Source organism: Choloepus didactylus, chromosome 18 (genome assembly GCF_015220235.1).
Source record: "Choloepus didactylus isolate mChoDid1 chromosome 18, mChoDid1.pri, whole genome shotgun sequence".
NCBI lineage: Eukaryota > Metazoa > Chordata > Mammalia > Pilosa > Megalonychidae > Choloepus > Choloepus didactylus.
In genome coordinates, this window is record NC_051324.1 from 68996038 (window position 1) to 69021880 (window position 25843).

The 25843-nt window shown below is 57.7% G+C and overlaps 3 protein-coding genes across 5 annotated transcripts in view; 2 read left to right on the forward strand and 1 right to left on the reverse strand.

The window, feature by feature from the left end:
* Positions 1-1277, forward strand: part of RAB37 (RAB37, member RAS oncogene family) — a 69880-nt gene extending 68603 nt beyond the window's left edge. For both annotated transcript variants that reach the window (XM_037808671.1, XM_037808670.1), the window contains exon 9: positions 75-1277. In XM_037808671.1, the coding sequence (XP_037664599.1) occupies positions 75-180 (106 nt within the window). In that variant the 3' untranslated portion in view covers positions 181-1277. The remainder of the gene's footprint in view (positions 1-74) is intronic.
* A 1384-nt stretch (positions 1278-2661) lies between these two features.
* On the forward strand, positions 2662-19168 carry SLC9A3R1 (SLC9A3 regulator 1). The gene is made up of 6 exons (XM_037808567.1): positions 2662-3346; positions 13479-13640; positions 14655-14808; positions 16997-17037; positions 18026-18115; positions 18312-19168. Exons 1-6 carry the CDS (start codon positions 2906-2908, stop codon positions 18492-18494), a joined length of 1071 nt encoding a protein of 356 aa, XP_037664495.1. The 5' UTR covers positions 2662-2905; the 3' UTR covers positions 18495-19168.
* Positions 19169-21204: 2036 nt separating this feature from the next.
* Positions 21205-25828, reverse strand: NAT9 (N-acetyltransferase 9 (putative)). 2 transcript variants are annotated; one of them, XM_037808569.1, is made up of 7 exons: positions 25758-25828; positions 24475-24610; positions 23427-23536; positions 22806-22922; positions 22139-22198; positions 21835-21929; positions 21205-21747 (listed from the first exon to the last, which is right to left on the reverse strand). In XM_037808569.1, exons 2-7 carry the CDS (start codon positions 24549-24551, stop codon positions 21613-21615), a joined length of 594 nt encoding a protein of 197 aa, XP_037664497.1. In that variant the 5' UTR covers positions 24552-24610; positions 25758-25828; the 3' UTR covers positions 21205-21612. The 2 variants fall into 2 exon arrangements, with proteins under 2 accessions (XP_037664497.1, XP_037664496.1); XM_037808568.1 differs by having other exon boundaries at positions 22806-22949.
* Between the last annotated feature and the right edge of the window lie 15 nt (positions 25829-25843).

Consider the following 25843-nt stretch of genomic DNA (forward strand, 5'->3'; position numbering starts at 1 on the left):
CTCCGGGCTCTGGGAGTCGGGAGGGCACTGAGCCCCTCACTCCCAGCCCAGACCACCGCTTCTTCCTCTTCAAGGGAGCTGAAGCACCGGGCCGGGCGGCAGGCTGATGAGCCCAGCTTCCAGATCCGGGACTACGTGGAGTCCCAGAAGAAACGGCCCAGCTGCTGCTCCTTCGTGTGAATCCCAAGGGCTGGGAAGAGGCTCCAGAGGCCCAGGAGAATCAACCAACTCCCCAGACCCGGTGTATTCCTGAGCGGCTGAGCCAGGGGAGAAAACCGAGGGACCCAGTGCCCAGCCCCTAGCCCAGAGGGAGCTGTACCCCGCTCCTTCTCTAGTTACTGTAGCTTCCCTGCATCCTAGGGGAGGGTAAAATATTTATGTTTCACTTTAATGATATATTATTTAATACAAAAAACGTTCCCCAGGGTGCCTAGAAGACCGAGGTAGTGACAGTGCAGGACTAGGACTTCTTAGGCAATCTGGGCTGCCTCCAGGCCACGACAAGGGTGGCATTGCTCCAACCCAGCACCAGGGGGCACTGATGCACTTCTGCCCAGAACCCTGGGGTACAAGGGCAGGTAGGGACCTGTTACCACCCTCTGTTCAGCTGGAGAAGTGCTGAGCAAACCCCAGCTTTCACATCCTCTAGCTCCCTAGGGAATAATTTCCCCCAATTAGATGTGCAAGGAGCTAGACCAAAGCCTCAGGGAAGCTAAGAGAAGTGGAGATTGGGAAGGGGCTGAGCTCTCCAGAGGGGGAGAAAGGAGTAGCAGGGACTAGGGTCTGTCTGGCTACCTTCTGGCCTTACTGAAACCCCCCTCCCAGAGGCAGGCCCCTTTCCCTCCTGGATAGAAGCACATTGGGGCACTCAGATCCCAGATCTTATCTACCAAATCCCTGGTCTTATCTACCCAAAATCCCTCCCTGAATCCCAGGTCTCATCTATCCAAATCCCTCCCCAATCGCCCTGGTCTTATCTACCTTTCTACCTATGCCCCTAGACATAGGTAGAACTAGGGAAAGGTTTTTCTTCTTATCCCAAAGCCTTGGCAGGCATGCAGCTGTGCAGATGCTTCTTCAAGCAGCTGTAGTACTTCTGCTGGATTAAGAGCCAGATAAAGAGAAACCCATGGCTCCTGCAGCAGGTGGGAGACAAAACCAAATGAACCTCTCCCCATATGTAGCCCCCCAAACCCAAGCTCTGCCTCTTCCCTGACCACCCAAGGCCCTTTTCTTAACTTCTCGGACAGACCCTAGGGTCAAATAAACTGCTTTATCTCCCCTCCTCCTGAGTCAATTTGGGAATGGGAGGGCCAATGCAATGTGTGCAATACAAGGTCGTGTGGGTAAGTGTGGGGTGGGGACAAGGTCACAGGCTTCCTGAACCCTGGGGTAGGGAGTGGACAGGAGATATGCAAGGCATGTCCCAGAAGCACCTTTACCCTGGCTCCCCAGCCCGGGGATGCTTGAGGAGGTAGACCCTGCACATTTCTGAGGCTGCTGCATTTGCTTTCAAGGCAGAATCTTGCCGGCAGAGCAGAGTCAGCAGCTCTGCCTTGAGCCTGATAAGGAAACTCTTTGGCCTCTCCCAGTGGGAGCCGGGAGGAGCCTGACCTTGCCAGTCTCTCCTGGGACCCAAGGCAGGTCAAAGGCCACCCGGTCACATAGGCTGCTCTGGGCCTCTAGCATTTGTAATTTTGGGAGAGTACCACGTGTCTGCCGCTGCTTTGACGCACACTGGGAGGCGGATCATGTTGAAGAGAATGAGCCAAACTCATTCAATCTTCATCCTTCAGTCTCTCCAACTGGTCCCCTCACCCCTAACAGAGTGCACCCCAGCCTCTGATGGCCCTTCATCTGCCATAGGGAGCCGGAAGAAGGCTTCTCTTTTACAGGCCTCATCGTTTTCCTTCCTCTGTTGAAAAAAGTCGGGTGTCCTTTTCCCGCGGACTGTATCAGAGGTGGGATACCTGACTGTCCTGCCTCTCCCCACCCCAGCTCGCGCGCCTAACGCCGATGCCAATGGCCACGCCATCACCCTTGTCTTCAGTGAGCTCCCCGCGAAGCCTCGGCTCTCTGCAAAGCCCTCACACCTTCCCAGCAGGAATCAAACCCCACACCCCCATAAGCGGGCCCTGGGACAGCAGAAACGGACTCCACAAACTGGGAAAATATCGTTATTCAAACAACTTTATTGGGTCAGAGGTGGTCCTATGTCTTATTCACGACCCTGCTGGGAACTCGCTGACCCGGAGCTGGAGCGGTTTCCACGGCAACAATCTTTCACCCCTCAACTCAGGATTTGGACCGTTAAAACCTTAGGGTCCTTTGCCGAGGGCTGGGTGTCCTCAATCCCCTCCACAGGTGGGGGAAACCAGAACGGAGCCCGCGGGCCCGTCCGCCCAGTACCAGGAACTGGTCCCAGCCCCGCCCCTCCCGCCTCGACACCGGCCACTCGGTAACAAACACTTCCACTTCCTGAGTCCTCTTTCTTCGCCCGCCGCGGGGCGCCACGCCGAGCACAGGCCCCGCCCCCGCGCGTTCCGATTGGCCTACGACGTTCACCCGGCCACAGCGCCCCCTTCCCGTGGGCCCTGATTGGCCCGCGGCGGCCCACACCCTCGGCGCGGCCCCGCCCCCGGGGTAAGGGGCTGGCGGGATTCTGGAACGCTCAGACGCCGCGCGCGGCGGAGTTGGTCTGTGCGCTTGTCCTTCGGCTCCTCGCAGTCAGCGGCCGCCGCTCGCGGGACACCTGCTCTCTCCGCCGGGCGCGCGGCGCGGGGATTCTCTGCCGCGCTCCCTCCCGCCTCCCGGCCTCGCAAAGCCCTGAAGGGCTGGGTCGGCCCTGCTCCGACCCCCGACGGACCCCGCGTCGCCTCGCGCCGCTGAGCCGTCGCAGGGCGAGATGAGCACGGACGCGGCGGACGGGGCGCCCCTGCCCCGGCTCTGCTGCCTGGAGAAGGGTCCGAACGGCTACGGCTTCCACCTGCACGGGGAGAAGGGCAAGGCGGGCCAGTTCATCCGGCTGGTGGAGCCCGGCTCGCCGGCGGAGAAGGCGGGGCTGCTGGCCGGGGACCGGCTGGTGGAGGTGAACGGCGAGAACGTGGAGAACGAGACCCACCAGCAGGTGGTGAGCCGCATCCGCGCCGCGCTCAACGCCGTGCGCCTGCTGGTGGTCGACCCCGAGACGGACGAGCAGCTGCAGAAGCTGGGCGTCCAGGTCCGGGAGGAGCTGCTGCGCGCCCAGGATGGGCCCGCGCAGGCCGAGTCCCCGGCCGACGCCGAGGCGCAGGGGGCTGGCGACGAAAATGAGCCGCGCGAGGCCGAGAAGAGCCACCCCGAGCGGGTGAGTGCGGGGCCCGGCCCGGGGGTGAAGCTGGGGGGCGGGAGGATAGGCAGGGACCCAGGCGTCCGGGACGTCCAGCCCCAAGCCCGCTGTTGTCTTTCTGAATGTAGAGCGGCGAGGGGGAGGCCGCTTCCGCCCGCCGACCTGGCGCATCCCCAGTTCCTAGGCCGGCTTGGGGGCAGCGTCCCACGACAACATCCCCCTCCCCACATCGCCTGGGCCCCTGAGCACCTTGGCCGCCTGCACCTCCTTTCCTTTGGCCTTCGGATTGGGGAGGGGGCAGGGCGACGCCGGGGAGTCCAGTCCCTTTGCCTCGGCTCAGTTGGTGGCGTCTTCTCCCGCTCCTCGGAACCCTCCCAATTAGTTACGTATGATGAGGAGGGGGCCCTCCCTCGGCTACCCCCAGCCGTCAGTTACCCCGCCGCCCCAGCTTCCTCCTCGGCCCCTGTCGGTTGTAACTGAAGCCGAAGTAACAGCGAGCGTGGCCCCGACTTCAAAAAGCTAGAGGAAAAGCACTCTCCTTTCCTTGCGGAGGCACAGCCCCGGGGCTGGGAGGAGAGGGGTCGCAGGGCGGGCCGGGGTGTGTGCCCTTAACTTCAGCCGCCATGGACTTCATCCGTCTTCTGCAGACCTGTGTAACTTCTGGGAGAGAGGCAGCCGCGCGGTCTCAGGGCGGTGTGTGGGGGTGGGGTACCGGGAGGAGGTGCAGAGACGTCTGGGGGTGGTGGCTCTGCTACCCAGGAGAATTTATGATCCTCAGGAATGTGAAGAGTAAGCGCTAGTTTGTGTCAGGGCGCGGGAAGGAGGACTTTGGAGGAGAAAGATGGCTGGGGGGAGGGGGTGGCAGTCGGATGTGCCCTGCCTTAGGCAGGTGGGCTTCCCCCAGCACCTCCCGTCGCACTCCTGTCCCTGGCCAACAAGCTGGTTGGTTGTTTTTTGCCCGTGTTTGGTGTTGCCCCCAACGAGAGCCCAGTTTGGATCAGCTGCAGGACAGGCAGCTGGCAAAACATGCAGTTGTTGTTCTGAACCTCCAGTCCCCAGGGAGGGGAGCCGGGAAACCTGGGGTGCAGACAGTGAGGTGCAGGCCTGGGCTCTCCCGGGCTTGAGGAGCTTGCACAGCTCTCCCTGGTGGCAGCGTGTAGCAGGGGTGCTGGCATTGCCAGCTGGAGCCTCCTTGGACAGAGGAAGGGCACAGTTCAGCTCTGAAGTAGAAGGTGGAGCCCCAGAGGACCAACTGGTTTAGTGGAAGTGAAGGAAGTGAGGTCACCAGGAGTCCTGTCCAGCCGGAGCCGGGTGCCGGGAATGCCAAGGCCACCAGGCTCCCACTTCCTGCCAGTGCCAAGCTGGCATTGGCAAGCGGTGGGGGAGGGGCCGGAGCACCCCAGCCAGGGGTTGACACCAGGGATTAGAACCAATGACCTCTGGTTCCAGGCAGGAAGCCTGTTTGAACTTTGTGCTGAGTGCATCGATTTGCCTTTTTTTGTTGTTGTTTTGAACTTTGGCACCCACACAACCTCTCCCCCACCCTTCAAGTTGCGGTTGTGTTCAGCTCCTCCCTTTGTTTTTGTTCAACTACTGGGTGCAGTGCCCCAGGGCTTGGGAGGGAGCTGGGGAACATGGGAGGAGAGCTTGGAGGCTGGAGACTTGGTGTGACACCCTTGCTCCCTGCCATCTGAAAAGGCAATGCTTGGGCCTCCTGCCCTCGGGGCTGTTCTCTGGGGGAGCACAGACTTGGATTCCCCAGGTGTTGCTGTGCCACTCGGGCCACCTACACCTGTTTGCTCTTTGCTAGGTCAGGAGAAGGGAGCAGAACCACCTCCAGCGAGTTCTAAGGAAACCATCACCAGTCCTCCTGGGGGTTCAGGTCAACAAGCACAGGACCTCCCTGAGCCTTGATTTTCCCATCTGTGAAATGGGGGTGCTGCAGAATCTCACAAATAATGGGAGGTACTTGAGTTCCTGCTAGGTGCTTAGTTGAACTCCTTTAGTCCCCACACTCAAATCCCAGAACTGTGCAGCTGACTCCTTCCACCTTATTTATGGCCAGTCAGGCCTGCCCAATCCCTCTTGTAGAAAATTCCCATAATCTGGTGTGCTAAAGGGTCAGGCAACCCACCCTGTTTTGCAAAAAAATATTGTTAATAAGCATTGTAAGTTTTTTTTTTTTCTAAAAGGCATTCCTTTCCTACGTAAAACTTCAAATTGACTTTTGCTATTAGCTTTAGCCCGAATTTGTTTGCAAAGTGGGGGCTGTTATGTTATCTTGGTTCTCAAGTGAATAAAGGTTTAAGTTGAAAAGTGTCCTTTAGAGTGTGGCTTGCCTGGGTGGCATCTGGCTGGAGGGACCAGCCTGGGTCAAGAACAGTGCAGGAGGTGAGAGGTGCCCACGCCTTCCGGTCCCTTCTTTGGCTGCCTGTGGCGTTTGCTGTCCATGCTGGTCAGTGTAGGCCCCAGGAGGTGGAGGTAGCCCGAGCTGTGCCCACCCCACCCCATGGAGGGGGCAGCCACCTGGTGCTCCCCTGCTGAAAGCCTCCCCACCCACCCAGTTCACCCCAGGTCACAGGATGCTTCAGCTTGGCCTCTAAAGCAGCAGCTGCCCAGGCCTGAGCCCACTCAGCTGTACTGGCTGGACCACCTGGAGGCAAGCCACTTAACCTCTCCAGCCTCCATTTCCTCTTACGTAAATTGGGGTGATAGCAGCTCCTTCCCGGGGTTACCAGGATTGAATGAGGATGTGTATATATTTATAAAGCAAGTAACTCAGTAAACATTGAATTAGTAAGCATTTCACAGCGACTATTACACGCCCACCCGTGGGGCCCTGGATCTGCCTCGGCACGTGCTCAGTCAGTGGCCGCTATGTTTAATAATTATGTTGTTATAATAATTACTAAACAGTAGTACAATCTGGCAGCCTCCTTGCACCACTACCCGCCAAGCCACACCAGCCAGGGTCTGAATTTCCCTTGGGCATGTCATGGTCTCAGCCTCTGAGCCTTCCTGCCGGATATTCCTCTGCCTGGGAACCCTCCCCTCCCCAGCTCCTCCGGCTCTCTGTCCCGGCATCCTTTGTGACTCTGAACACTCTTAATCATCTGTTCATGCCCCCCTCCTCCTCCTCTCCAGGGAAGCCCCAAGGACAACACCATGGTGACCTGCGTTTACAGCCTCAGTACCTTGCACTGTGCCTGACCCGGGTAGGGAGGTGCCTGGAGGTGTTTTTTGGATTGATGAGTGGATGCATGACAGCTACCAGGGACCTTTGTCCCCATTCATCTCCGTCCACCTGGGCCTGTTTGCACCAAGAGCACAAAGACCAGAATTCCAAGTGGAATCCCCTCACCCCTTTTCTTTCCTGCTAACAGCTTCCATTTTAAGACTTTTCTTAGAAGGCTAGAAAGCTTGAGAATCTGAGCTTTGGGGCTCAACCAGATCAAAATTTGAATCCCAGCTCTGCCACTCACTGGCTCTGGCCCAGGCTGGTTCTTTGTTCCCTGCAAGTTCAACTTCTACCTCTCCGAAATGGGGGAACCAACACCTCCCTGCAGGGTTGTCGGGAGGTTGGACAAGATGACACTTGTGTGTGAAAGTGCCCAGCTCGACCACACCTAACCCTAATCCCACAGGCAGGGACAGTGCTGACACCTCAGATAGCCGGGTGGGTAGGCACAGTTAGTTAGCAGACCCTTTCACACTGGCCAGGTTGGAACTTTGGGAGGACAATACAGGGTTTGGACTGCAGGGTGTTTCGATTTGAAATGGATGGGGTGCGTGAGCGTTTGCTTGCTGGTTGCTCTTCTTAAGTCAAGAGTTTGGGGCCTCTTTCTTCCCTGGTTCTTACCTGCATGTTCCTGTTAGTTTTAAACCACTAATTCTGGAGACATTTCTCTTGGAGACAGAAAGGGGCTTCCCTCCAGGGAATTCAGTGGGGAGCCCTGCTCCCTTTGCCCTGACTTCCCAAGGGTCTCTAGGAGAATGGGAGAGGGAGGTACTTTGAAACTAGGGGAAGAAGGAGCCCTGCCAAGGGCTTGTCTGTTCTGCAGGCCTCTTACAGGAGAAACCAGAAATCAGGACACCCCCCCCCCCCACGCACACACACACACACACACACACACACACACACACACACACAGGCTCCTCTGCTTTTGCTGCTCTACACACACACACACAGGCTCCTCTGCTTTTGCTGCTCTACACACACACACACACACACACACACACACACACAGGCTCCTCTGCTTTTGCTGCTCTAAGGTAGTGTCCCCAAGGCAAAGGAAACTCAGTTGCTTAGGGTATCTCCCAGTCATCCAGCCCTGTGCCACAAAGATAAGAGATGTACATTTTTGCACTGATTCTCCACGACAGCCCTGCAAATGAGGGCTTTTCTCTGTATTGGAAGTTTTGATGTTAAGCGTTTAATAAATGATAGCTGCCATTTGCGCCTAGTGACATGCTAAGTACTAGACATTTAATCCACTGGGCACCTGTGAGGCAGCCCCACCTTCTACACGTGGAGACTGAGGCTCCGTGGGTCTGGTGGCAACTGAGGACTCAGCTGGTGAGCTCTTACACAGGCAAGAAGCCGTCCTGGAACCCAGGTGTCTCTGACCCCAGGGTCTGCACACCTCCGTTTGGTCACACTGTTGGGTGTTGCTTGTAGGCCTGACTCTTCAGCTGGGGTGTCTCTGCCCGTCACCTTTGGGGCTACAGCAGGGGCCAGCACAGAGGGGTACATTCAGGTTGCTTGACCCCACTCCCTGTCGGGGTGCAGGGAGCTGGGCCCTCCTTTGGGATGGAGTTCCCAGGCCCTCATGTCCCCAGTGGAGCATCCTCTGGGCACCATTGGGTAAGGCATGTGGGCCCTGATAGAAGGGATCAGCCCTGGAGGGGTGGGCTCCTGTCCCCATCCCTTCTCCCTGGTGGGCCAGGCCCCTGGCCACCCCTGCTGGCTCGGGGCTCCACCGTAGCACAAAGAGGTACCCCTGGAGGGTGGGCTTGAGTGAAACCTCCCTTCTCTAAAGGGTCGGACAGCCTCCCTGGGACAGAATGACCATGTCCCCAGCCCCCTGGGCAATGTTCCTGGATCCTAGAAAAGGACAGGTCACCTCAGGGCAGTGGTAACATGCAAAGAATACTTGCCTAGGTTCCAATCCTGGCTTCCATCAGCTGTGTGCTCTTGGGCAATTTGCTTGATGGCTTTGAACCTGAGTCCCTCATCTGTAAGATGGGGGGGAGGGTGGGGGCAGCAATAATACCTTCTTCACATATAATTATAATTGGGTTTTAATGAGCAGATATACAGAAAGCACCTAGCACAGCTGACTGGCAAGTTCAGTAAATAGTAGCTGCGATTTATTATTTTAATGTTGGGTCCCAATTTCCAAAGTTCCTTGAAGGTCCTTGCATAACTTTTGGGAATGCCCACCAGGAGTTAAGTCCAGCAAATTCTGAGAGGCGGAGGGATGGTGGAGAGCCTGCGGGCGGGCAGCAGGGTGGTTGGTGTCCAGCCCGGCAGCTGCCCAGGTGCCAGGCTGCTCCATCCCAGGCTTGTCCAGCCCTGGGGAGGCCTGAGCCAAACCCACCCCACTCCCGCTGCCCACGTGGGTCTCTCTGGCAGATGCAGGGGAGGGGAAACCAGCCAGTGGGAGAACCTGGCCCCAGGCCCGCTGACTGGGGGGGGGGTGTCAGAGGAGCAGCCCCCGCTTTAGCCTGCGTCTCCCTCCTGGTTCCCACCCTACCCGGCTCCAGAAAGGAGACTAAGCAGGAAGTACAGGATCAAGGACTAGGAGTAGCACCTTTCTTTGCAAATGCAGATGTCCGCCATTCCTCAGCCTGCCCTGACCAGGGGGGGTGTTGAGGGGGAGGGGTCTGCTAGGTGGAAATGAGGGCACATCAGAGCCATGAGACCCTCGGGGGCTGGAAAGCCCTTTGCACCTCTCCTAGGGTGAGGAGAGGACACCTGGAGGTCTGAGCTCCTGGTCAGTCACCTCCCAGCCTGCCCTAGGGACGGTGCCCCTGTGCTGCCCCGTCCGAACCCCTAGAGAGGGCTGGCCACGGCATCCTGGATTCCCCACAAAGCCAGCACCAGGCCCAAGCCTGTGTCCCCAGAATCCGGCGGAGCAGGCCAGGCTGCCTCCCGGAGCCCCCCCCCCCACTTTCTGTCCCCACCCCCACCCCACTGGAGAGGCCCCACCACCCCCTGCCCTTGGGGCTGATTTCCCTGCTCCAGGCACCATGCACGTTTGCATAAAGAGCCCTTGGCTGTGGCCGGGCTTGGGGGCAGGGTGGGCTCAAGAGCTGGGCTGGGGGCAGGGTGATCCTGGGAGCTGGGGGGCACCTGTTATCCCCGGAGCCCCCCTGGTCTGGTCTCTCCATCCTCCAGCCTGCCCCCTCTGGGGCCCAGAGCAAGCTAAGATCCGAGGGGGAGCACCTGGCTGTTTCTCTAGGGCCCATCCCTGAGGCAGGGGCCAAGGGGGCCCCCAGGCACACACAGCCCTCCCCCAGGAGGAGCCAGGGAGCAGCCCTGGGCCTGTTCCCCAGAGACAGTCCCCGGGATTAGGGTATCCACTTTCCTCAGCTTTCCAGGTGGCTGCGGATGGCGCCTATTGAATTCCGTCCACTCCTGGGGCTGCGGGGGTGGAGGTGACGGGATGGACACTTGTGGGGGGTTCTGGGCTCCCTGGGGGAGAGGAGCGGTGGAAGGGGGGTAGCCTCCTTGAGAGGATTTGGGACAGCCCTAGAATTGGGGAGTGGTGAGAAGGGTCTGGAAGTGAAACTCGACCCTGCTCCCAGAGCCACCCAGCCGTGTCCCCAGTGGCCACCTTTGCCTCTTGTCCTCTCCTCTTGCTTCTGTGTCTCTGCCCATCTCCTCACAGCAGGGACCGTGAGGTTCTTCTACCTGTTGTCATCACTGGAAGTTCCATCTTGCCCTTCCAAACCCATCAGGAGGCTCAGAACAGACTCTGGGGCCATGTTCCCCTTGATGTACCCTCTCCCTGGGATCACGGGTGCCACAGGCCAATCCCAAGGTGGCCTGGACTTGGTCCCCCTTTACCCCCCTTCTCCCCAAGGTAGAGGCCAGGCCCTCAGATCCCCAGAGGGGTGCCCCGGGGAGTCCTCCTGCCAACCCCAGCCTCCACCCGGTCTGGGATGGGCCCGCTTGATGGGCTGACTCAGCAGCTGGCAGTGACAACTTGCAGACAGCTGGGTGGCTCCTGCTGGGGGAGGGGTGGAGAGGAGCCGGGCTGGTCTCCCTGGGAGAGCAGGAAGCCCCCCACCCCTGCCTGTGTGAAAGGAGGGAGCCTCCAGGGACTTGGGAAACAGATCAGACTCCACTGGTGTCTGATTGCTTCAGAAAACTACACGGGGCCTCCCACCCCCTGCCCAGCCGCCCCCTCTGGCTCTGAAGCCACTGGGAAATCACTCCCTAAGGGCAGTAGAGGCCTGAGTCCCCTGGACTGGGTCCCTGTTTCCCCATTCTCAGGGCTCAAGGCAGTCCCCCCTTTGATGATACAGGTCACTAGGCTAGGCAGGGGGTGCTGGAGTGAAGCTTTCAGAGGATCGGGTCAGGACGCCCCACGGCCCAAAGGAGGACATCACGGGGCGGCCAGTGCAGCCCTGCCCTCCTGGAGAGCACCCGGAGCCACCTGGCGCACCCCACTCAGGCATGCTCACCGCCTGTCACCCGTCCAAGTTTCATCCCTCAGCTCAAGCTCTCACCGCGGCAGCTCTGGCTGCAAGGGGCCCTGCGCACCGGAAGGAAGGCCGTGGTTTCATCGCCTCCCGGGCCTTCTCCCAGCAGAGGCTGCAGCCACTGCCGAGGAGATGGATGCCAGTCCTAGAGCCCTGACTCCAGTGGGGCCTCAGCTCCGAAGGGGCCACCTCCCACTCTGGTTTGGTCCTTGGGGGCAGCCCACACGGTGGCAGCGGGAGCACTGGGTTCAGAGTCAGAGACCAGAGCCCATTTCCCCCACTGCAGATTTGGGTGACATCAGGCAGTGGGCTTAACATCTCTGACCTCAGTTTCCCCATCTCAGAAATGGGGGTGATGAGTCCTGGCCAGATTGCTGAGAGAGGCCCTTTGGGGTGAGTGGACAGTGGCGGGGGGGGGGGCAGCATTGGAAGGGCCCTCTCCAGTCCCGCCCGGTGATTCACCCTCCCTGCTCTCTCAGGGTAAACAGGCCAGATTGTGGGGCTCCATCTGGCTGGGGCAGAAAGCTGAGCCTGTCCTGTGGTGGCAACTGGTCAGACCTGTTCCTGCTCACCTTGGCGGCTTTGCTGAGGGATTAGCTCTGCGGGAGAAGAGCCTCACTTACCCCCAGAGGGCTGGGGCAGGAGGACATGGGGGGCTGCTCCATGAGCAGCGGGCTTGCAGCAGCGAGCTGGGAGGGGGCCCTGCAGGGAGGGACAGGAGGGGGTGAGGAGAACTCGGGTGGCCCCAGGGAGAAGAGGATGCTGCATTCACCCTGGCTTCTGGTTTCCGGAGCCACTTGTTTGTTTTTATTTGGGTGGGAGCCCCCTACTTGTGACCCCGGTGAAGGAGAAGAGGGAACAGCCCAGGGGCCTCTAGCCCAGATTTGGGAGAATGGAAGCTGGAGAGGGGCCAACCCTGACTTCGCCTTCCTGTCTTGGCCTCTTCACACCCCCACCCCCAACATCCTGAAACACAGGCTAGAAAGACCCACCCAAGCATTTGAAGGAAGGAAAAGTCACCCTCCAGCCTACCCCCTAGAGAGCAAACGGTGGGGATTGAGCCTCTCCCCAGGCATGTGGCAGCTGCCTCCCTAGACTGGCAAGTTGGGGCAGGAGGCCCTGCACCCTCCTCTCCATGCCTTCCCCACCCCTCCTCAGAGCCCACCTCCACTCCTAGCTGGGGATTTGGGCTTCAGAGCAGCCTGGCACTCCCCAACACCACCGTCACCACTTCTCAGCTTAATATGACTCTTCCTTATATTAGCAAGGATGATAAAGTCTGCATGTACACAGGGTTTTGGAGTCTGCGGGCTTCCACATAAGTTCATCTGAGCCTCACAGCAACCCTTAGAGGAGATGGCCTCAGGCGCAATCTATAAATGAGGAACCTGTGGTTCCCAGGAGGAAATGACTTGCCCCGGGTCACAGTGGAGCTAGAACCCAGGCCAGGGCCTGGACTCCAGCCATTGCTGTATTGCTGTTTCCCTGAGGTCCTGGGTGATAGCCAGACCCCACCCCAACCCCAGGCCTGGGAGGAGGGGGCGAGGGACTCGTGGCAGTCCTCAGTTTCCCATCAGGTAAACTTACCCTGACCTGTAACTCCTAAACTGAGCGGCTTAAATTGGTCCAAGGACATTGAAAATCTTTTTCAGCTGTCCAGTGCTCAAAAGAAATCTGCACGTGCCCTTTGAGTAGGTCATACTCCCCAGGCCCAGCTCTGCTTTTCATGCCCTCCCCTTCCTCTCCAATCTAGACTCCTTGGGCACCATGGGGTCCCCGGGTTCAGTTGCTGCCTTTGCCCTCAGCTAGGCTGAGAGCGCCTGAGGCTGGCCGAGCCTTGGTTTTGCCAGCGGAGTGTCCTCGTCCTGTCTGGGACCCCTTGCCGTGCCCCGGTCCCCATGGCTGTGGTTAGCAGGGAACCCAGCTGGACCACTGGGCTCAGCGGGGACGAGAAGGGATCCTGCGCGGGTGCAGAAAGGCTTCACTGTGACTGTGCTCGTCTGCTTTCAGTAAACATCCCTCTGCCTCTCCTGCTGCAGAGAACAGGCCTCAGGCAGGGTTGGGGACCCTGGTCACAGGCCACAGGTACCTGGCCGGGCTGACAGGCTCCACACATACCCCACCATCACCAGGAAGGCCAGGCTGAGCCACTGAGGAGGGATAAGTTATCGGTCACAATGACGTGGTTCACCTTGAATGTCAAAGAGGGAGGGACCTGAGAGTTAATGTGCCCCAACCCTTCATCTTCCAGAAGCAGGAACAGGCTCAGACACGGCAGTGTCCTGCCCAGGGTCAGCTGGGCCCGAGGATCCCTTACTCCCAAACCTCTCCTTTTGGTGGGGGTGGGATGGGGGTCAGGCCGAGGGCAGGGAAGGTGGGGCTGGAGCCGTGGGCAAATGGCCGGTGGACCCTCCCTTTCTCCCCCACTCCATCCGCACAGCCTGAGCTGCGGCCCCGGCTCTGTACCATGAAGAAGGGCGCCAACGGCTACGGGTTCAACCTGCACAGCGACAAGTCCAAGCCGGGCCAGTTCATCCGGGCAGTGGACCCAGACTCGCCGGCCGAGGCCTCGGGGCTCCGGGCCCAGGACCGCATTGTGGAGGTGACACCCTCTCGCTGTCCAGCTCTTCCTAGGCTCCTCCTTCCTGGCTGTCTCCCCACCAGTAACCAGCTCCTCAGGGCAACCATCCGCCACCTACTTGGGTAGCCTCACAGGGCCTAGCTGGCCCCTGGTGATGGATGGATGGATGGACGGATGGACAGACGGAGGATGGACAGGAGGATGGATGGGAAAGGAAGAAGGAAGGGTGGGTAGGAGGGAGGTGGGTGGATGGATGGATGCAGAAAGGGAAGGAGGAAAGAAGAATGGAAGGGAATATGGATGGATGGAAAAATGGAAGAAGGAAGAGTGGGTGGTAGGAAGGTGGATGGATAGATGGATGAGTGAATAAATGGACAACAGACAGATGGACTGACTTCCTACCTGCCCCACTCTCCCCTGGCTCCTCTCCACTCAGCAGACTCACTGAGCAGCCAGTCAATCCAAGTGGTGGTGTGGGGCCACCCCAGAGCCTCCCTGCTGCGTAAGGCGCAGGGGCCGAGGGCGGTGATCAAATCCTTCTCCCCAGTTAGGCCCTTAGGCACACTCATTGTCTCCTCTTCAGCTGTGCTCTCTGGGAAAGGAAACTTGAACCTTAGGGCTTGGGCAGGTCCCAGAATCACAGTCTTAGATCCTTAAAGCTGAAAGACCAGCTCTTCCAAGGCTTCTTTTTTCTTTTTTCTTTCTTTTTTGAGAAAACCAAGGCCCAGAGAGGAAAGTCAGACGGCAAGTACAGAGATTGAGGGGCCCAGCCTCCCGTCTCTGTACTCGTGCCCTGCCTCTCCCAGCTGTATTTTGTTTAGTCTCGTCTGGATGTTTTCCTTGGCTATTCCCATGCGTCCTGCCTTCCCATCTGACTCAAGTAGGGGTCCACTTGGCGTAGTTCAGGACCCTACAGACGAGAGAGGGCCCGGTGTCCCCAGGTTGCACACCGGCCAGGGACAAAGAGGACCACTTGTACCTCCCTCTGCCCCCCCTGCTGAGAACCTGTGATCTTCCCCTGTCCTCCCTGCACAGGTGAATGGGGTCTGCATGGAAGGCAAGCAGCATGGGGATGTGGTGTCCGCCATCAGGGCTGGTGGGGAGGAGACCAAGCTGCTGGTGGTAGACAAGGAGACCGATGAGTTCTTCAAGAAATGCAAAGTGACGCCATCCGAGGAGCACCTGACCGGTGAGCTGGGGCTGGAGGCCCCCAAGTCGGGGGTGTTAGTCAGTGCTCAGCATTTGGCTGTGCCCAGCTTCCTGGCCTGGATATTCCTTCCCTGCATGTCCCTTCCTTGCCCTCTGGGGGTGTGCTGGGGGAGAATGGGGTCTCCTTTCAGGAGAGGAAGGAGGGGTCAGCGGCAGGTTTCCTAGGCTGGCATGAGATGCGGTGAGAGGGACATGGGACAGCTTCTCATTCCCAGGCTTTAACTGCAGCACCAAGGAGAGGCCTGAGCCCCAGCCCCCCTCTGCTGCCAGCAAGTTCTCAGGGCTTTGCTGCTGCTAGGAAAGGGTTAACTAGGGAGGCTTCCCAGCCTCTGCCTGGACAGATCAGAGTCCAATGGCTGGGGCCCACTGCCTCTCCCCACCTCCATTCTGCAGGTTGTCTTGGAAACTCAGGCCTGCTGGCTCTAGAGAGAGCAGTGGGTCCCCCTTTGGTTCCCGGGCCCCTGCCCGCCCCACCCCCCACCAGCCCTTGCCAAGCCTGGCACCTCCCCCAGCCCAAGCCTGCGCCAAATGGGGCGGGGCCACTGCACCGGGGCAGGGAGGTTGAAGCACACGCTGCCCACCCTGGACTGGACTTTCTCCCTGGGAAGATGGCTCCCTCAGAGCTGTGGAGCCTCTGTAGACTTTGCAGTGGACGGGGCCGCCCTGCAGGTGTAGGGGAGGTGGGCACCAAGGTCCTGCCACAGACTCAGCTCCCCAGCGGGACGGCGAGGCCCTGTTCCCATGCCTCCCGGAAGGGGCATAAATCATGTGGAAGTCCTGAGCAGACTGGGGAGTGGCGGGGGGGTAGAGGTAGGGGCACCTTCCCTTGTCTCCCAAGTTCATGGACACCAGATACTCAGATAATCCTCCTTCTTAGGGGGGAAACCAAGGCCCAGAGAAGCCCCAGCCCTGCTCTTAGGGACATGGTATTGGGAAGATAGAACTGAAATCTGGACCCTACTAAGTTCCTCAAATATCTTCCTCTGCCTCCTCCACCGTCCTTCATCCCTGATCCACACACACACACACACACACACACACACACACCCTGCCAAGTGACTGGCCAGCAGACATCCCTCCCTCTTGCTGGCTGGGTGGGAAGGGCCCTGAGAAACCACAGAGATTGCAGCCTCGGGCATGAGGACCTGCCGAGGGCGAGGCCTGGGTGCAGCCTCCTCTCCCTGGGGTCCCTCCTGGATTTCTCCACAATGACCCAGCCCCCCGAGGCTGCCAAAACTGGAGCACCTGCTGGGGCTTCACCCCAAACACCAAGGCAGCCTGGAGCTAGTGGGGAAGGGAGCAGAGGGGAGGGGGTGCCCCTGTATCCCATCAGTCCCCTGCCTGGCTGCCATGGGAAGGCTGTGGGGTGGAAAAGGTGAGAGCCACGTGTGTCTAAACCTGCCTGACTGTGCCCAGGGAAAGGGAAGAGATACATGTTAGTTTTACATGAAGAGTTCAGAAGAAACCCAGGTTGGCCAGTCCTTGGAAGCAGAGGTGTCCCCCTTGTAGCCACAGGGTGCCCTACCCTGAGTGAGCCCAGTGAGGTTGACCCAGGCCTGGCTTCCCTCCCTCTCACCCCTCCTGCCACCACCAGGTGTCCCACTGTCTGGGGAAGGGGCCACCCAGGACACTGTCCTGAGCCTTCTTGCCCTCCTCACTTCCAGACTTGCAAGTAGAGGCAGGTAGGCATATCATGATCACCTGGGAAGTTTTTGAAAATGTCAATTCCTAGGCCTGCCCCAGATCCACTGAGTCAGTCTCTGGTGGCCAGCTTCCCGGGTGATTCTTAGGGCAGCCAGCCTGGGATGTGGACCCCATCCTTACCCATGAGTGGTTCATGAAGTCAATTTAGTAAGTAGAGGCCAGAATATTTTTTAATGAAACTGAATAGAAAATATCAAAGGGCATTGCTTTATAGTTAAGTATTTTGTAATAAACTTTTGTTATACACACATATACTCTTAGTGTCTACTGGGGGGGGTCATAATGTCAAAATGTAAAATGTTTGTATTAAAGTGGGTTGCAGTCAATAAGTTTTATATGTACTGACCCAGGAATTAAGAACCAATTATCTCTGAAACCTGATGGCTATCACCTCCTCATTCTACCCGTTTCAGCCCCATGCCCCCAAGCTTCTGGACTCACCTCTCCCCTTTTCCTTTGCCCAGGTCCCTTGCCTGAGCCCATTACCAATGGGGAGATGCAGAAGGTAAGGCATGCTGCCCTAACCACCCCTCCAGCCCTAACCGCTCCTCTGGCCCTCCACACTGGGGGAGTGAGACGGGGAGTGAAGGTGGCATGGTCCGGGGACGGAAGCCGTCTGGCTCAGGCTGAAACCTCAGGGTGGTCGTTCCAGCTCCTTCATGAGCTCCAAGGCAGCGGGAGAGGCCTGGCTGGATCCATCTGCAGCCACCGTCCCGGGTGACAAGCCCCCCGCCTCCAACTCCCCACTGTACAGAAGAGGCCATTCTTCCCCCCAAGAACAGAGCTCCAGTGTCTGGCCTCGCGCTGCCGGGCCCCTGCTGCTTCCAGTCTGGGTTCTTCTCTCTCCCCAGGCAGAAGGGAGGGGGCTGGAGATGGCCGGGCAGGTTGCCAGCCGAAGCCATGGAGGACCCCAGGAAGGGGCTGGGCACGAAGCTGGTGGGCAGGCCTCACCCCACGGAGCCAGACCACAGAGCAGGAGTTGTCTGCAGGGTCTGCTCAAAGGTGTCCCTTTCCCAGGAGTTCCTGCTGAGGACGTGGCCAGGGAGAGGGTCCCGGGACTCGGGTCTGAACCTTCCGTCACTGCCACCTAAGACGCCATCCATCTGATTTCTTCAAGGCCATCCTGGGCTGCTTTGGGGTTAAGGGGTCAGGATCCCTGGGATCGAGTCCAATGCAGTTACCACCCAGGTCCCCATGCGAAGCAGAGGTCCTTCCTTGGTCACTGACCCAACACATTTTATCAGAGCCCAGTGGCATCACTGGGGAGAACATGTGAATGAGGGGGCATTTCAGCTAATCCTGGGACGGCTGGAGTCCCTCTGCCTGGGAAGTAGAACCAGGCTTCCCTCTGATCCTTTGAAGAATGTAAAACTGTAAATCCCTGGAGCCCTCCGGCATGGTCAGGCAGTGGGGGTTTGGGATGGATGAGTGAGGGTCTGCATGGAACTTCTCACCTGTCCCCTGACCATCCACACCCCTCCTCTCTGTGCCAGGAGAACAGTAGTGAAGCCCTGGCCAAGGAGACTTCTGAGAGCCCCAAACCAACCCTGGCAAGATCTGCATCCAGTGATACCAGTGAGGAGGTAGGCTGGTGGGGGGGGGGGGGGACACACTTCTTCCTGGCAAACACGTGACTTTGCGGTCCCATGCTGAGCCACGTTCTGTTCTTGGGACCTGGCTTCCCTGGCCAGTGCCCAAGGGGAGCCATCACCCTGAGCCTAAGGTCTGGGGGTTCCCCTAGGGGCTGACTCTGCTCTCTGCCTCTCCTCCTCTTTACAGCTGAATTCCCAGGACAGCCCCAAGAAACAGGACTCCACAGCCTGCTCCTCCTCCTCTGACCCCATCTTGGACTTCAACATCTCCCTGGCTGTGGCCAAAGAGAGAGCACATCAGAAACGTAGCAGCAAACGGGCCCCGCAGATGGACTGGAGCAAGAAAAATGAACTCTTCAGCAACCTCTGAGTGCCTCTGGAAGGGCTGAGCTAGCATCCCACCCCAGTGTCTCTCCCTTTTCTTCTTCCCCACTCACCCCTGAATCGACATACCAATCAGCACCAGCATCCCCCTTCTTGGCAAATCTGATTTTCTTAGAGAACGATCTTCTTCCCTTACTTTAGGGAAGATGACTTTGTGTCCTGCCCCAATCAAAAAGCAGGCTCTGGTCCTTACTCCTCACTGAGGGCTTCATTCCCCAGGTGCCACCTTGACCCCCCTACCTGGGACATCACTGGGACCTGCACAAGCAAGGATTGTGGGCCCAGACCAGAGGACACTTTCACTCCCCTCAAGTGATGGCTGGGTCTCTGGCTGCAGCCACCACAGCTCTGGGTGGCCAGGCCACCAACCTCAGAGCTGGGACTCCGGCATTTATTTTTGTTTTTTGTTTTTTTTTCCAAGAGTGCAGAATCACAAGAGTAGAGAGATTTTTGTTTCCTTGATTAACATGATTTTTCCTGGTGGTTGTATCCAGGGCATAGCTGTGGCCTCAGCCTTAAGCATTTTTGTTTCCATTCCCACCCTCTGGAGACCCAGGTAGTTTGGGGAGGGTCTGGCGGTACCACCTGCCCAGGCCGGAGCCAAGCACCCACCATTGTAAAGAACTACCCTGAGGAATTCAACTGGTTCTTCCAAACCGCTTCAGCCTCTGTGTCTTCCTTTACAGCTCTGTCCTCCCAGCCGTGAACCCTGAACCCCTGCTAGGTGGAAAGTGAGGAATGGTGGACAGGTGGCCTTTAGCTGAGAGAATAGGGTACAGCTGGAGGAAGAGAAACAGCCAAGGCTCCCTGTGGGCCAGACGCCGGGGGTTGAGAGATGGGTAGCTTTACCAATGGGCTTGGAATCTGTGTTCCTGGCCCCCTGGCCACGCAGGATCACCCCAGCTCCAACGTGCTGAAGCTCTGCGATAGGTGGCATTCACAAGCATTGCCTGTGTGCTTGGGGCTACCAGGCAATGACACGGGCCGGGGACCCCTTCTGCCACAGGGTCCTTTATCTGGCCCGAGCTGAAACCCACCTGCACAGAAAGCTGAGTGGCTTCTCTAATTCCAGGAGTATTAGAAGTACAAATCCCAGGAAGGAGCCAGATTGGGAAGGCAGGGATTTGGCTTTAATTCTCTGCCTGCAGCCCTTGGAGTGCATGCAGGATTCCCAGGAGCGGCCTGAGCTGGCGCCAGATACACTATCTTATCTGGCCGCCGGCCTGATTGGAGAGCAATTGTCCAGGTCCCCAGGAAATCAAACCCGGCCCCTCGGACCTGCTGAGCCCCGCAGTTGCAGGGGACTTTCCAAGGGCACAGGGCCCTTGGGCTTCCGGCACCAAGGCCACGTCTTGGAGCCTTGCCCAAGGGGCCAGGCCAGGAGGTCCAGGTGCTCAGGGAGAAGGAAGGGAAGATGGCCCTGAGCTAACACTCCACCCAGCCCACAATTAGATGATCAGATCACTCCGAGCCAGGTTCCTGGGGCCTGAGGGGAACAAGGGAAAATAGCAAATTGAGGAGGAGCCGTGGCACTGCAGGGTGAAAGAAGGGTGGGTCACTATCTGTCCATCTTGGCTTAGGGTTTGGATCCTGAGTGTGAAAAGGAACCATCTGAACCTTCCTTATGGAAGGCGTTTATCGCCCCAGCCCCGCTCTGCCTGCCCCGCCCCCACCTGACCCCTGACCGATGCCCGCGCCGGGTGGAGCAGGTGGGACGATGGTCCCTCAGGGCTGTGCGGGGCGTCTCCTGACCTCACCTGCCTGAGTGGGGAAGCCCCGGGGAACCTTTGATTCTCTTGACCATGAAGACAGGAGGGAGGGACAGGTGGTTTGGAGGAAACTCCCATCATTGAGGGGCACCAGCAAGTGAAGTTCTTGTCTTGAGTTCAGGCACATGCTACATTCCAGGGCTCAGGTACGTGGCTGATGCGAGGTGCCAGGCCCGAGGGTGCTGGCAGCTGGCAGGCCCCAGGCCTCGGCAGTACTTCCGGCTCCGCCACAAACAGCCCTGTGGCCTCGGGCAAATCGCACTTATCCGGGGCTGCTTCCCCACCTTGAAGACGCCCTTTCCCCGTCTCTTCCACAGTTGTTCTGAAAACCCGCCTGCTCTTTCTTGCCACCAGACTAGGATAAGGGAAGGGAGGCAGACGAGCAGGAGTCGGGGGAGGCGTCGCTCTGACCTCTGAGGTGGGGGAGACCTGGCCAGGCTCTACCTTGGGAGCCAGGGTTGCCGGGCAGCCTGGCTGCCCCAAACCTGAGCCTCCACTGCCCCCTCGCGGCCTGGTCAGGTGCAGCCAGTCCCAGAGGTCCGGGGGTGAGGAGAGGAGAGCAGGAAGCACGGGATGGGGCAGGCCTGAACCCCTGCTGCCCAGAGGACCCCACCAGCAGCCCCTGCAACTAAGCAGGAGGCCCCAACTTCTCAACAGGGGGTGTTCTCCAGGCACTAACTTCTTACTGTAACACTAAAAAGCATCTCTAACAAGGAAACAGCAGCAGCCGGGACACTCGCCTCTTTCCTTCTCGAGTCAAGCTGACTCACTCCCGAGCCACTCGAGCTCGCCCCCAGCCTACTTCTGTAGGACAACAGAGGACAGAGCCACCCCCGCCCCATCCCTCCACACCCTGGACTGGATGCTGCAGGCCCAGGCCTCCCGGGAGCTCCTCTCCACGCAAGCAGAGTAAGAAGAAAAGGCAAGTGGGCTGTGATGGGATTTACTCCTGACCAGGGCCAGGGCCTCGGCCCCAGGCAGCTTCTCTGGCCTTTCAGAAGAAAGGAGGATGCTGTTTGCTCTCCAGGTCCCCTTTGCCTTCAGTACCACCTCCACCCTACTTCTCCCATGGATGCATGTCGTCCACTCCAGGTTCCTAGAGTCTGGAGTCGGGCAGGGCCAGGAAGGGCTGGCCCTGGTGTCAGGCTCAGCCACACCACCTGCCAGAGGGAGCCACAGCTAATCCTGCCCAGAGCCTGAAGGGTTATTTCCAGCCTGGAGCAGGACCAGGCACACCCTGGCCCTGAAGACCTCATACGTTTCCCTTCTGACCTTTGGAGCATGTGGTCCCGACAGCCCCATTCACACAAGGTGCCACCCCTGAGGCCCAGGCTGTCAGTGGGGCTCCACCGACCCGTCTCTGTACAGCTTCTCTTCCACATGGCTGGTCTGTGCCAGAAGCCACTGCCACTCTGGCTTGCTCATCGTCAGTCTGAGCGTCACCTCCTGGAAGATGCTGCTCACGGCCACCTAGGTGAACCAGAGAAGGCAGGGCCTAGTTATCAGCCCAAATTCTAGCACCGCCCGGCCCCACCATCCCACCAGCCACAGTCTCACCTGCTCAAAGTGAAGTTTCTGGAACATACGGATGCTCGGTTCATTTCCTTGCCCAATTTTAGCTTCGAACTTGGTCAGACCTAGCTTGGTCACTCCTCCCAGGGGAGATCAGAGAGAGGGCAAGTGGCAGGAGGAAGGCTCACCCCACTCCCACCCTCCATCCTTCAGTCAAGCCCAGTCTGCCATGGAGGCACCTGTCACCCCCCCCCTCTCCCCGCTTCCAGGCCTGCAGATGGCTCACTCCTAACATGTGCTAGCCCCCAAGACCCGGCCACTTCTCCCCAGGCTGACGTCTCATACTCACCATAAGACATCATCATGAGAACGGCCTCGGTGCCAAACCCCCTGCCTCTGCAGCTGGGCTCTAGGGGAAAAAGGGACAATGAGAGCTGGCACCATGGGCCAGGCTCTGGTCCAGGTGCTTCATTGAGGCCTCCCAACAACCCTGTGAAGCTGGCACTGTTATCACCACTTCACAGGTGAGGAAACAGGTGCAGAGAAGTTAAATGGCTGGCCCGAGGTCTCCCACTCCAGAGCCAGCCCCCTAAACCTCATAGATGGCCCCAGGGGGAACTGCTAGTATGTCCTTGGGGGAAGGCTGAGGGCCAAGAAGGAAGCAGAAACTGGAAGGGCTCCTTTCCTAGTGTGGGAAAATGCTGTGGGGCAGATCATTTCTCTTTGGATGGTCCCCAGCCTACCCCAAGGATGACCAGACTGAATTTTAAAGGCCCCCAAATCCAAAGGTTAAGTTCACACCTAAGCATGAGATTGGAATAAAGTGGCAAACCCAGGGGGTGATCCTTCAGGCTAGTGGAGCCTGAGCAGCTCACCAATATGGGGAACCCCCATTGCCCTCCCTGGGTGCCCTTTGCCACCTTGGCAAGCTTAAGGGTCAGCAGATCTGAGGGCCAGCAGGGAGAGAAGGCAGGGGAAAGAAAAGCAGCAGGAAAGCAGGGCCAGGTGGAACGAACCTGCGATCATGACCTCAATCTCCCCCAATGCAGGGTCCTCCGGGTCTGTGAGGAAGAGGTTCACATCTCCCACCATGCAGCTCTCCTCGGTGGTGCCCAGCTGGGCCCGCCATTTCTCTGCATCCAGCACAATAAAGGTGCACTCTGAGGGAAGGGGACCGGGGCATCACCCACAGGCCCAAAGAAGTGAGGTGAGAACAGTTTTCCTATCCAAGCTGGAGAACTGCAAAGCACCGTCTCAGGCTCCAGGGGAGGAGATAGAGCCCGGAGCTCCCTTCAGCTCATTATAATGCCTTGCATTTGCCTCATCCAGGAAGGCAGCCTTCACCAAACAGAACCAGGCTCTCAAAGAGCAGGGGACCCAAAGAGGCACAGGAAGAAACCACCCCAAGCTTGTGGCAAAGGCGTCCATTTACAGCCAGAGCCCAGGATGCTTTACTTTCTCTAAATCCTTCAGGCCAGATGCAGGGAGTGGGGAAGAGGACAAAAGCATCAGCCACAGAGACTGGCACCACAGGGCAGGAGAATACAAGGGTTTCCAGCATCTTCCAGGCTGGGGCTGAGAAAGGGAGGAGCCCCTGGGCCCTCCCACCGCCCGGGCCTGGGGCCTCCACTCCTCACTGTCCGCATCCTCGCGCCAGCTGTGCTGCATCGCATATTCCTGCTCCAAGGTCAAGGGCTCCGAGGCTGTCAAACGCTGCAGTTCCTCGGATTTCATCCACTCATGGTATCTGCAGGGACAGACAATCTTAGACATGTAGGACTGATTCAGAGGCATGGGTCTGGCACTTTACAGGATGCAGAAATGGATGGGGGGGGTGGCGCACATGGGGGTAACACGCTCATCAGAGACCCAAAGAAAGGGTTATGGCTGCTCCGGAGGCAGAGGGCCACACGCACAAGATCTAGCACCAGGCTAGTCCTACAAGAGAGCAGCAGCAGGGGGCAGTTCTCTTTGTCCAGCTTCCCATCTGTTCTCAGGGGTCAGTGTGGAGCGAGCATACTGAAGGCAAACATGCCTCAAATTCCTCAGGGGAAGTATATGGCAAGCCAATCTTAGCAAAGTAGGTTGCACAGATCCCTAAAAGGAAGGGCAGTAGGAACTCCCAAAAGGAAAAATACAAGGACACCCCATACACCTACCACCCCAATCTACCAGACATTTGCCAACTGCCCCTCCTTGCGAGAGTCCCATCCTGCGACTTTAAAAGTCCCAGCCCTTTAAAAAAGCAGACATCAAAAAATACCATCAACCCAGAGTTTTATGATAGGCTAACATTAAGTTTCTGAGAACTGAGTATATTTATTGGCATCAGGAAAATGTCACTAATTAAAAATTAGGGGGAAAAGACTTTTTTTTTCTTTTTTACACACATTCAGTTTACATAAAATAACTCCTTACTGAAACGTTAAAAAGGAAGCTGAGAAGGTGAAAGGGAAAAACAGGAAGGGCAACTTCCTCCAGGGAAGTTATATCCGCCTGCTTCCAGCTTTCATTTTTTTCCTGTATGAATTACCCCTCGTAATCAGTGTTTCTCCTCCTCAGGGGAAACAGCCTCTGAGATTTGAGCTAAGGAAGGCTGACCCTCCTCACTGTGCCTTGGAAAAGTGGCTTATACAGCACTGGGTGGTGGTACAGCTATGCCCCAAATCAGGCTGGAACCGTTACCTGGGCACGTGCGCAGAAGTGTAGGGCACCAGGACCACCTTCTTCCCGAGCAGCAAGGTGTTCTGATTCATCCTCATGGTAGCAGCCTGTTACTGATTCAAAACGGTGAGTTCTCCACCCGAGGCGCTCAAATGACCTATTCTCGAGACACCGGGTTTCAAAGAGAGAGTTTATTGCTAGGCGCAGAGCAGGAGATCAGATGGCCTATTGGCCTAAAACTCTGTCTGCCCAGAATCTAAGGAGTTCAAGGTTTTTATAAATTCAAAAAAAGGGGAGATGGTGTCACCATTTCAATAGCAAGTATAGGCAAAAACAATTTACAAATGTAAAGGCGTGAAACTGCTGGAACCAAGTTAATGGTTACTTCTAAGCTGATTCAAGTTCCCCTATTAGTACTAGGGAGGTTGCCCTTGTGATTACAAATTTCTAAAATTAAAAAAAAAAAAAAAGGATAAAGGGAATTACCAGCTTTTTACAACCGCAAAAGCAGAAAATAAAGGCTTTTACAATCATTATCAGAGATCAGGGCAGCTGGATTACAGTTCAGAGATCTCAGGTATTTCCCTCTGACTAACATACCAAAAATTAAAAAGGAATATCTAAGTAATGATTCAGTAATCATAATCATCTCTTAAATCCTAACTTCTTGGTTATAAGCCTTTGGGAGGGGAGGGGAAAGACTTCAGGACCCTAAGTTTCCTCCCTCTTAGGGTAGGAACCTGGGTTGTCAATTCCCTATGTGCCTGCTGGGGTTAAGTTGGCAGAAGAGCCTCGGTCTTGCTTTCCCTCCAAACGCTTCAGAAAACACCGACTCTAAACCCCTTGGAAGGGGGAACCAGGCTGGTTAAGGGTAATTAAACAGTCTGTGATTCACATCTCAAGGGGCCGACCTGGACTGCCATTTCTGCCTCCTATTCCAACCCACCTGCTAGTACTTTGATCCCTCCAAGCACCTCTGTAGACTTACCCCCACTGCTCCCACCAGCTTCACTTGCCCCAGTTCAGAGACTCCGCCCTAGCCTCAACTTTCAGCCCCACTTTAAGCTCATTTCCAACCCTTCTCTCCAGCAACCACCCCACTAGCCTCTGGCCCTCCCTCTTCCCCGCCCCCAAGTCTGGTCCCCAGACCTCTTTAGGGTAAGGCAACTTTAACTTCCCAGTCCCTCCCTTTTCCGTGGTGCTACAGACTGCTCTCCTTCACCCCTCTAACTTGGCTCCGAAACTACCAAGATCACACCCACTCCCCGCCAACTGACACGTTCCCAGGAAACGGGGTAAACCACCTCTTCCAACTAGCCACGCTTCCGGATCGGGCCGGCAGCCATCCCCTCCCACAGGCGCAGGGACGCGCACCCCGCCCACTTCCGCC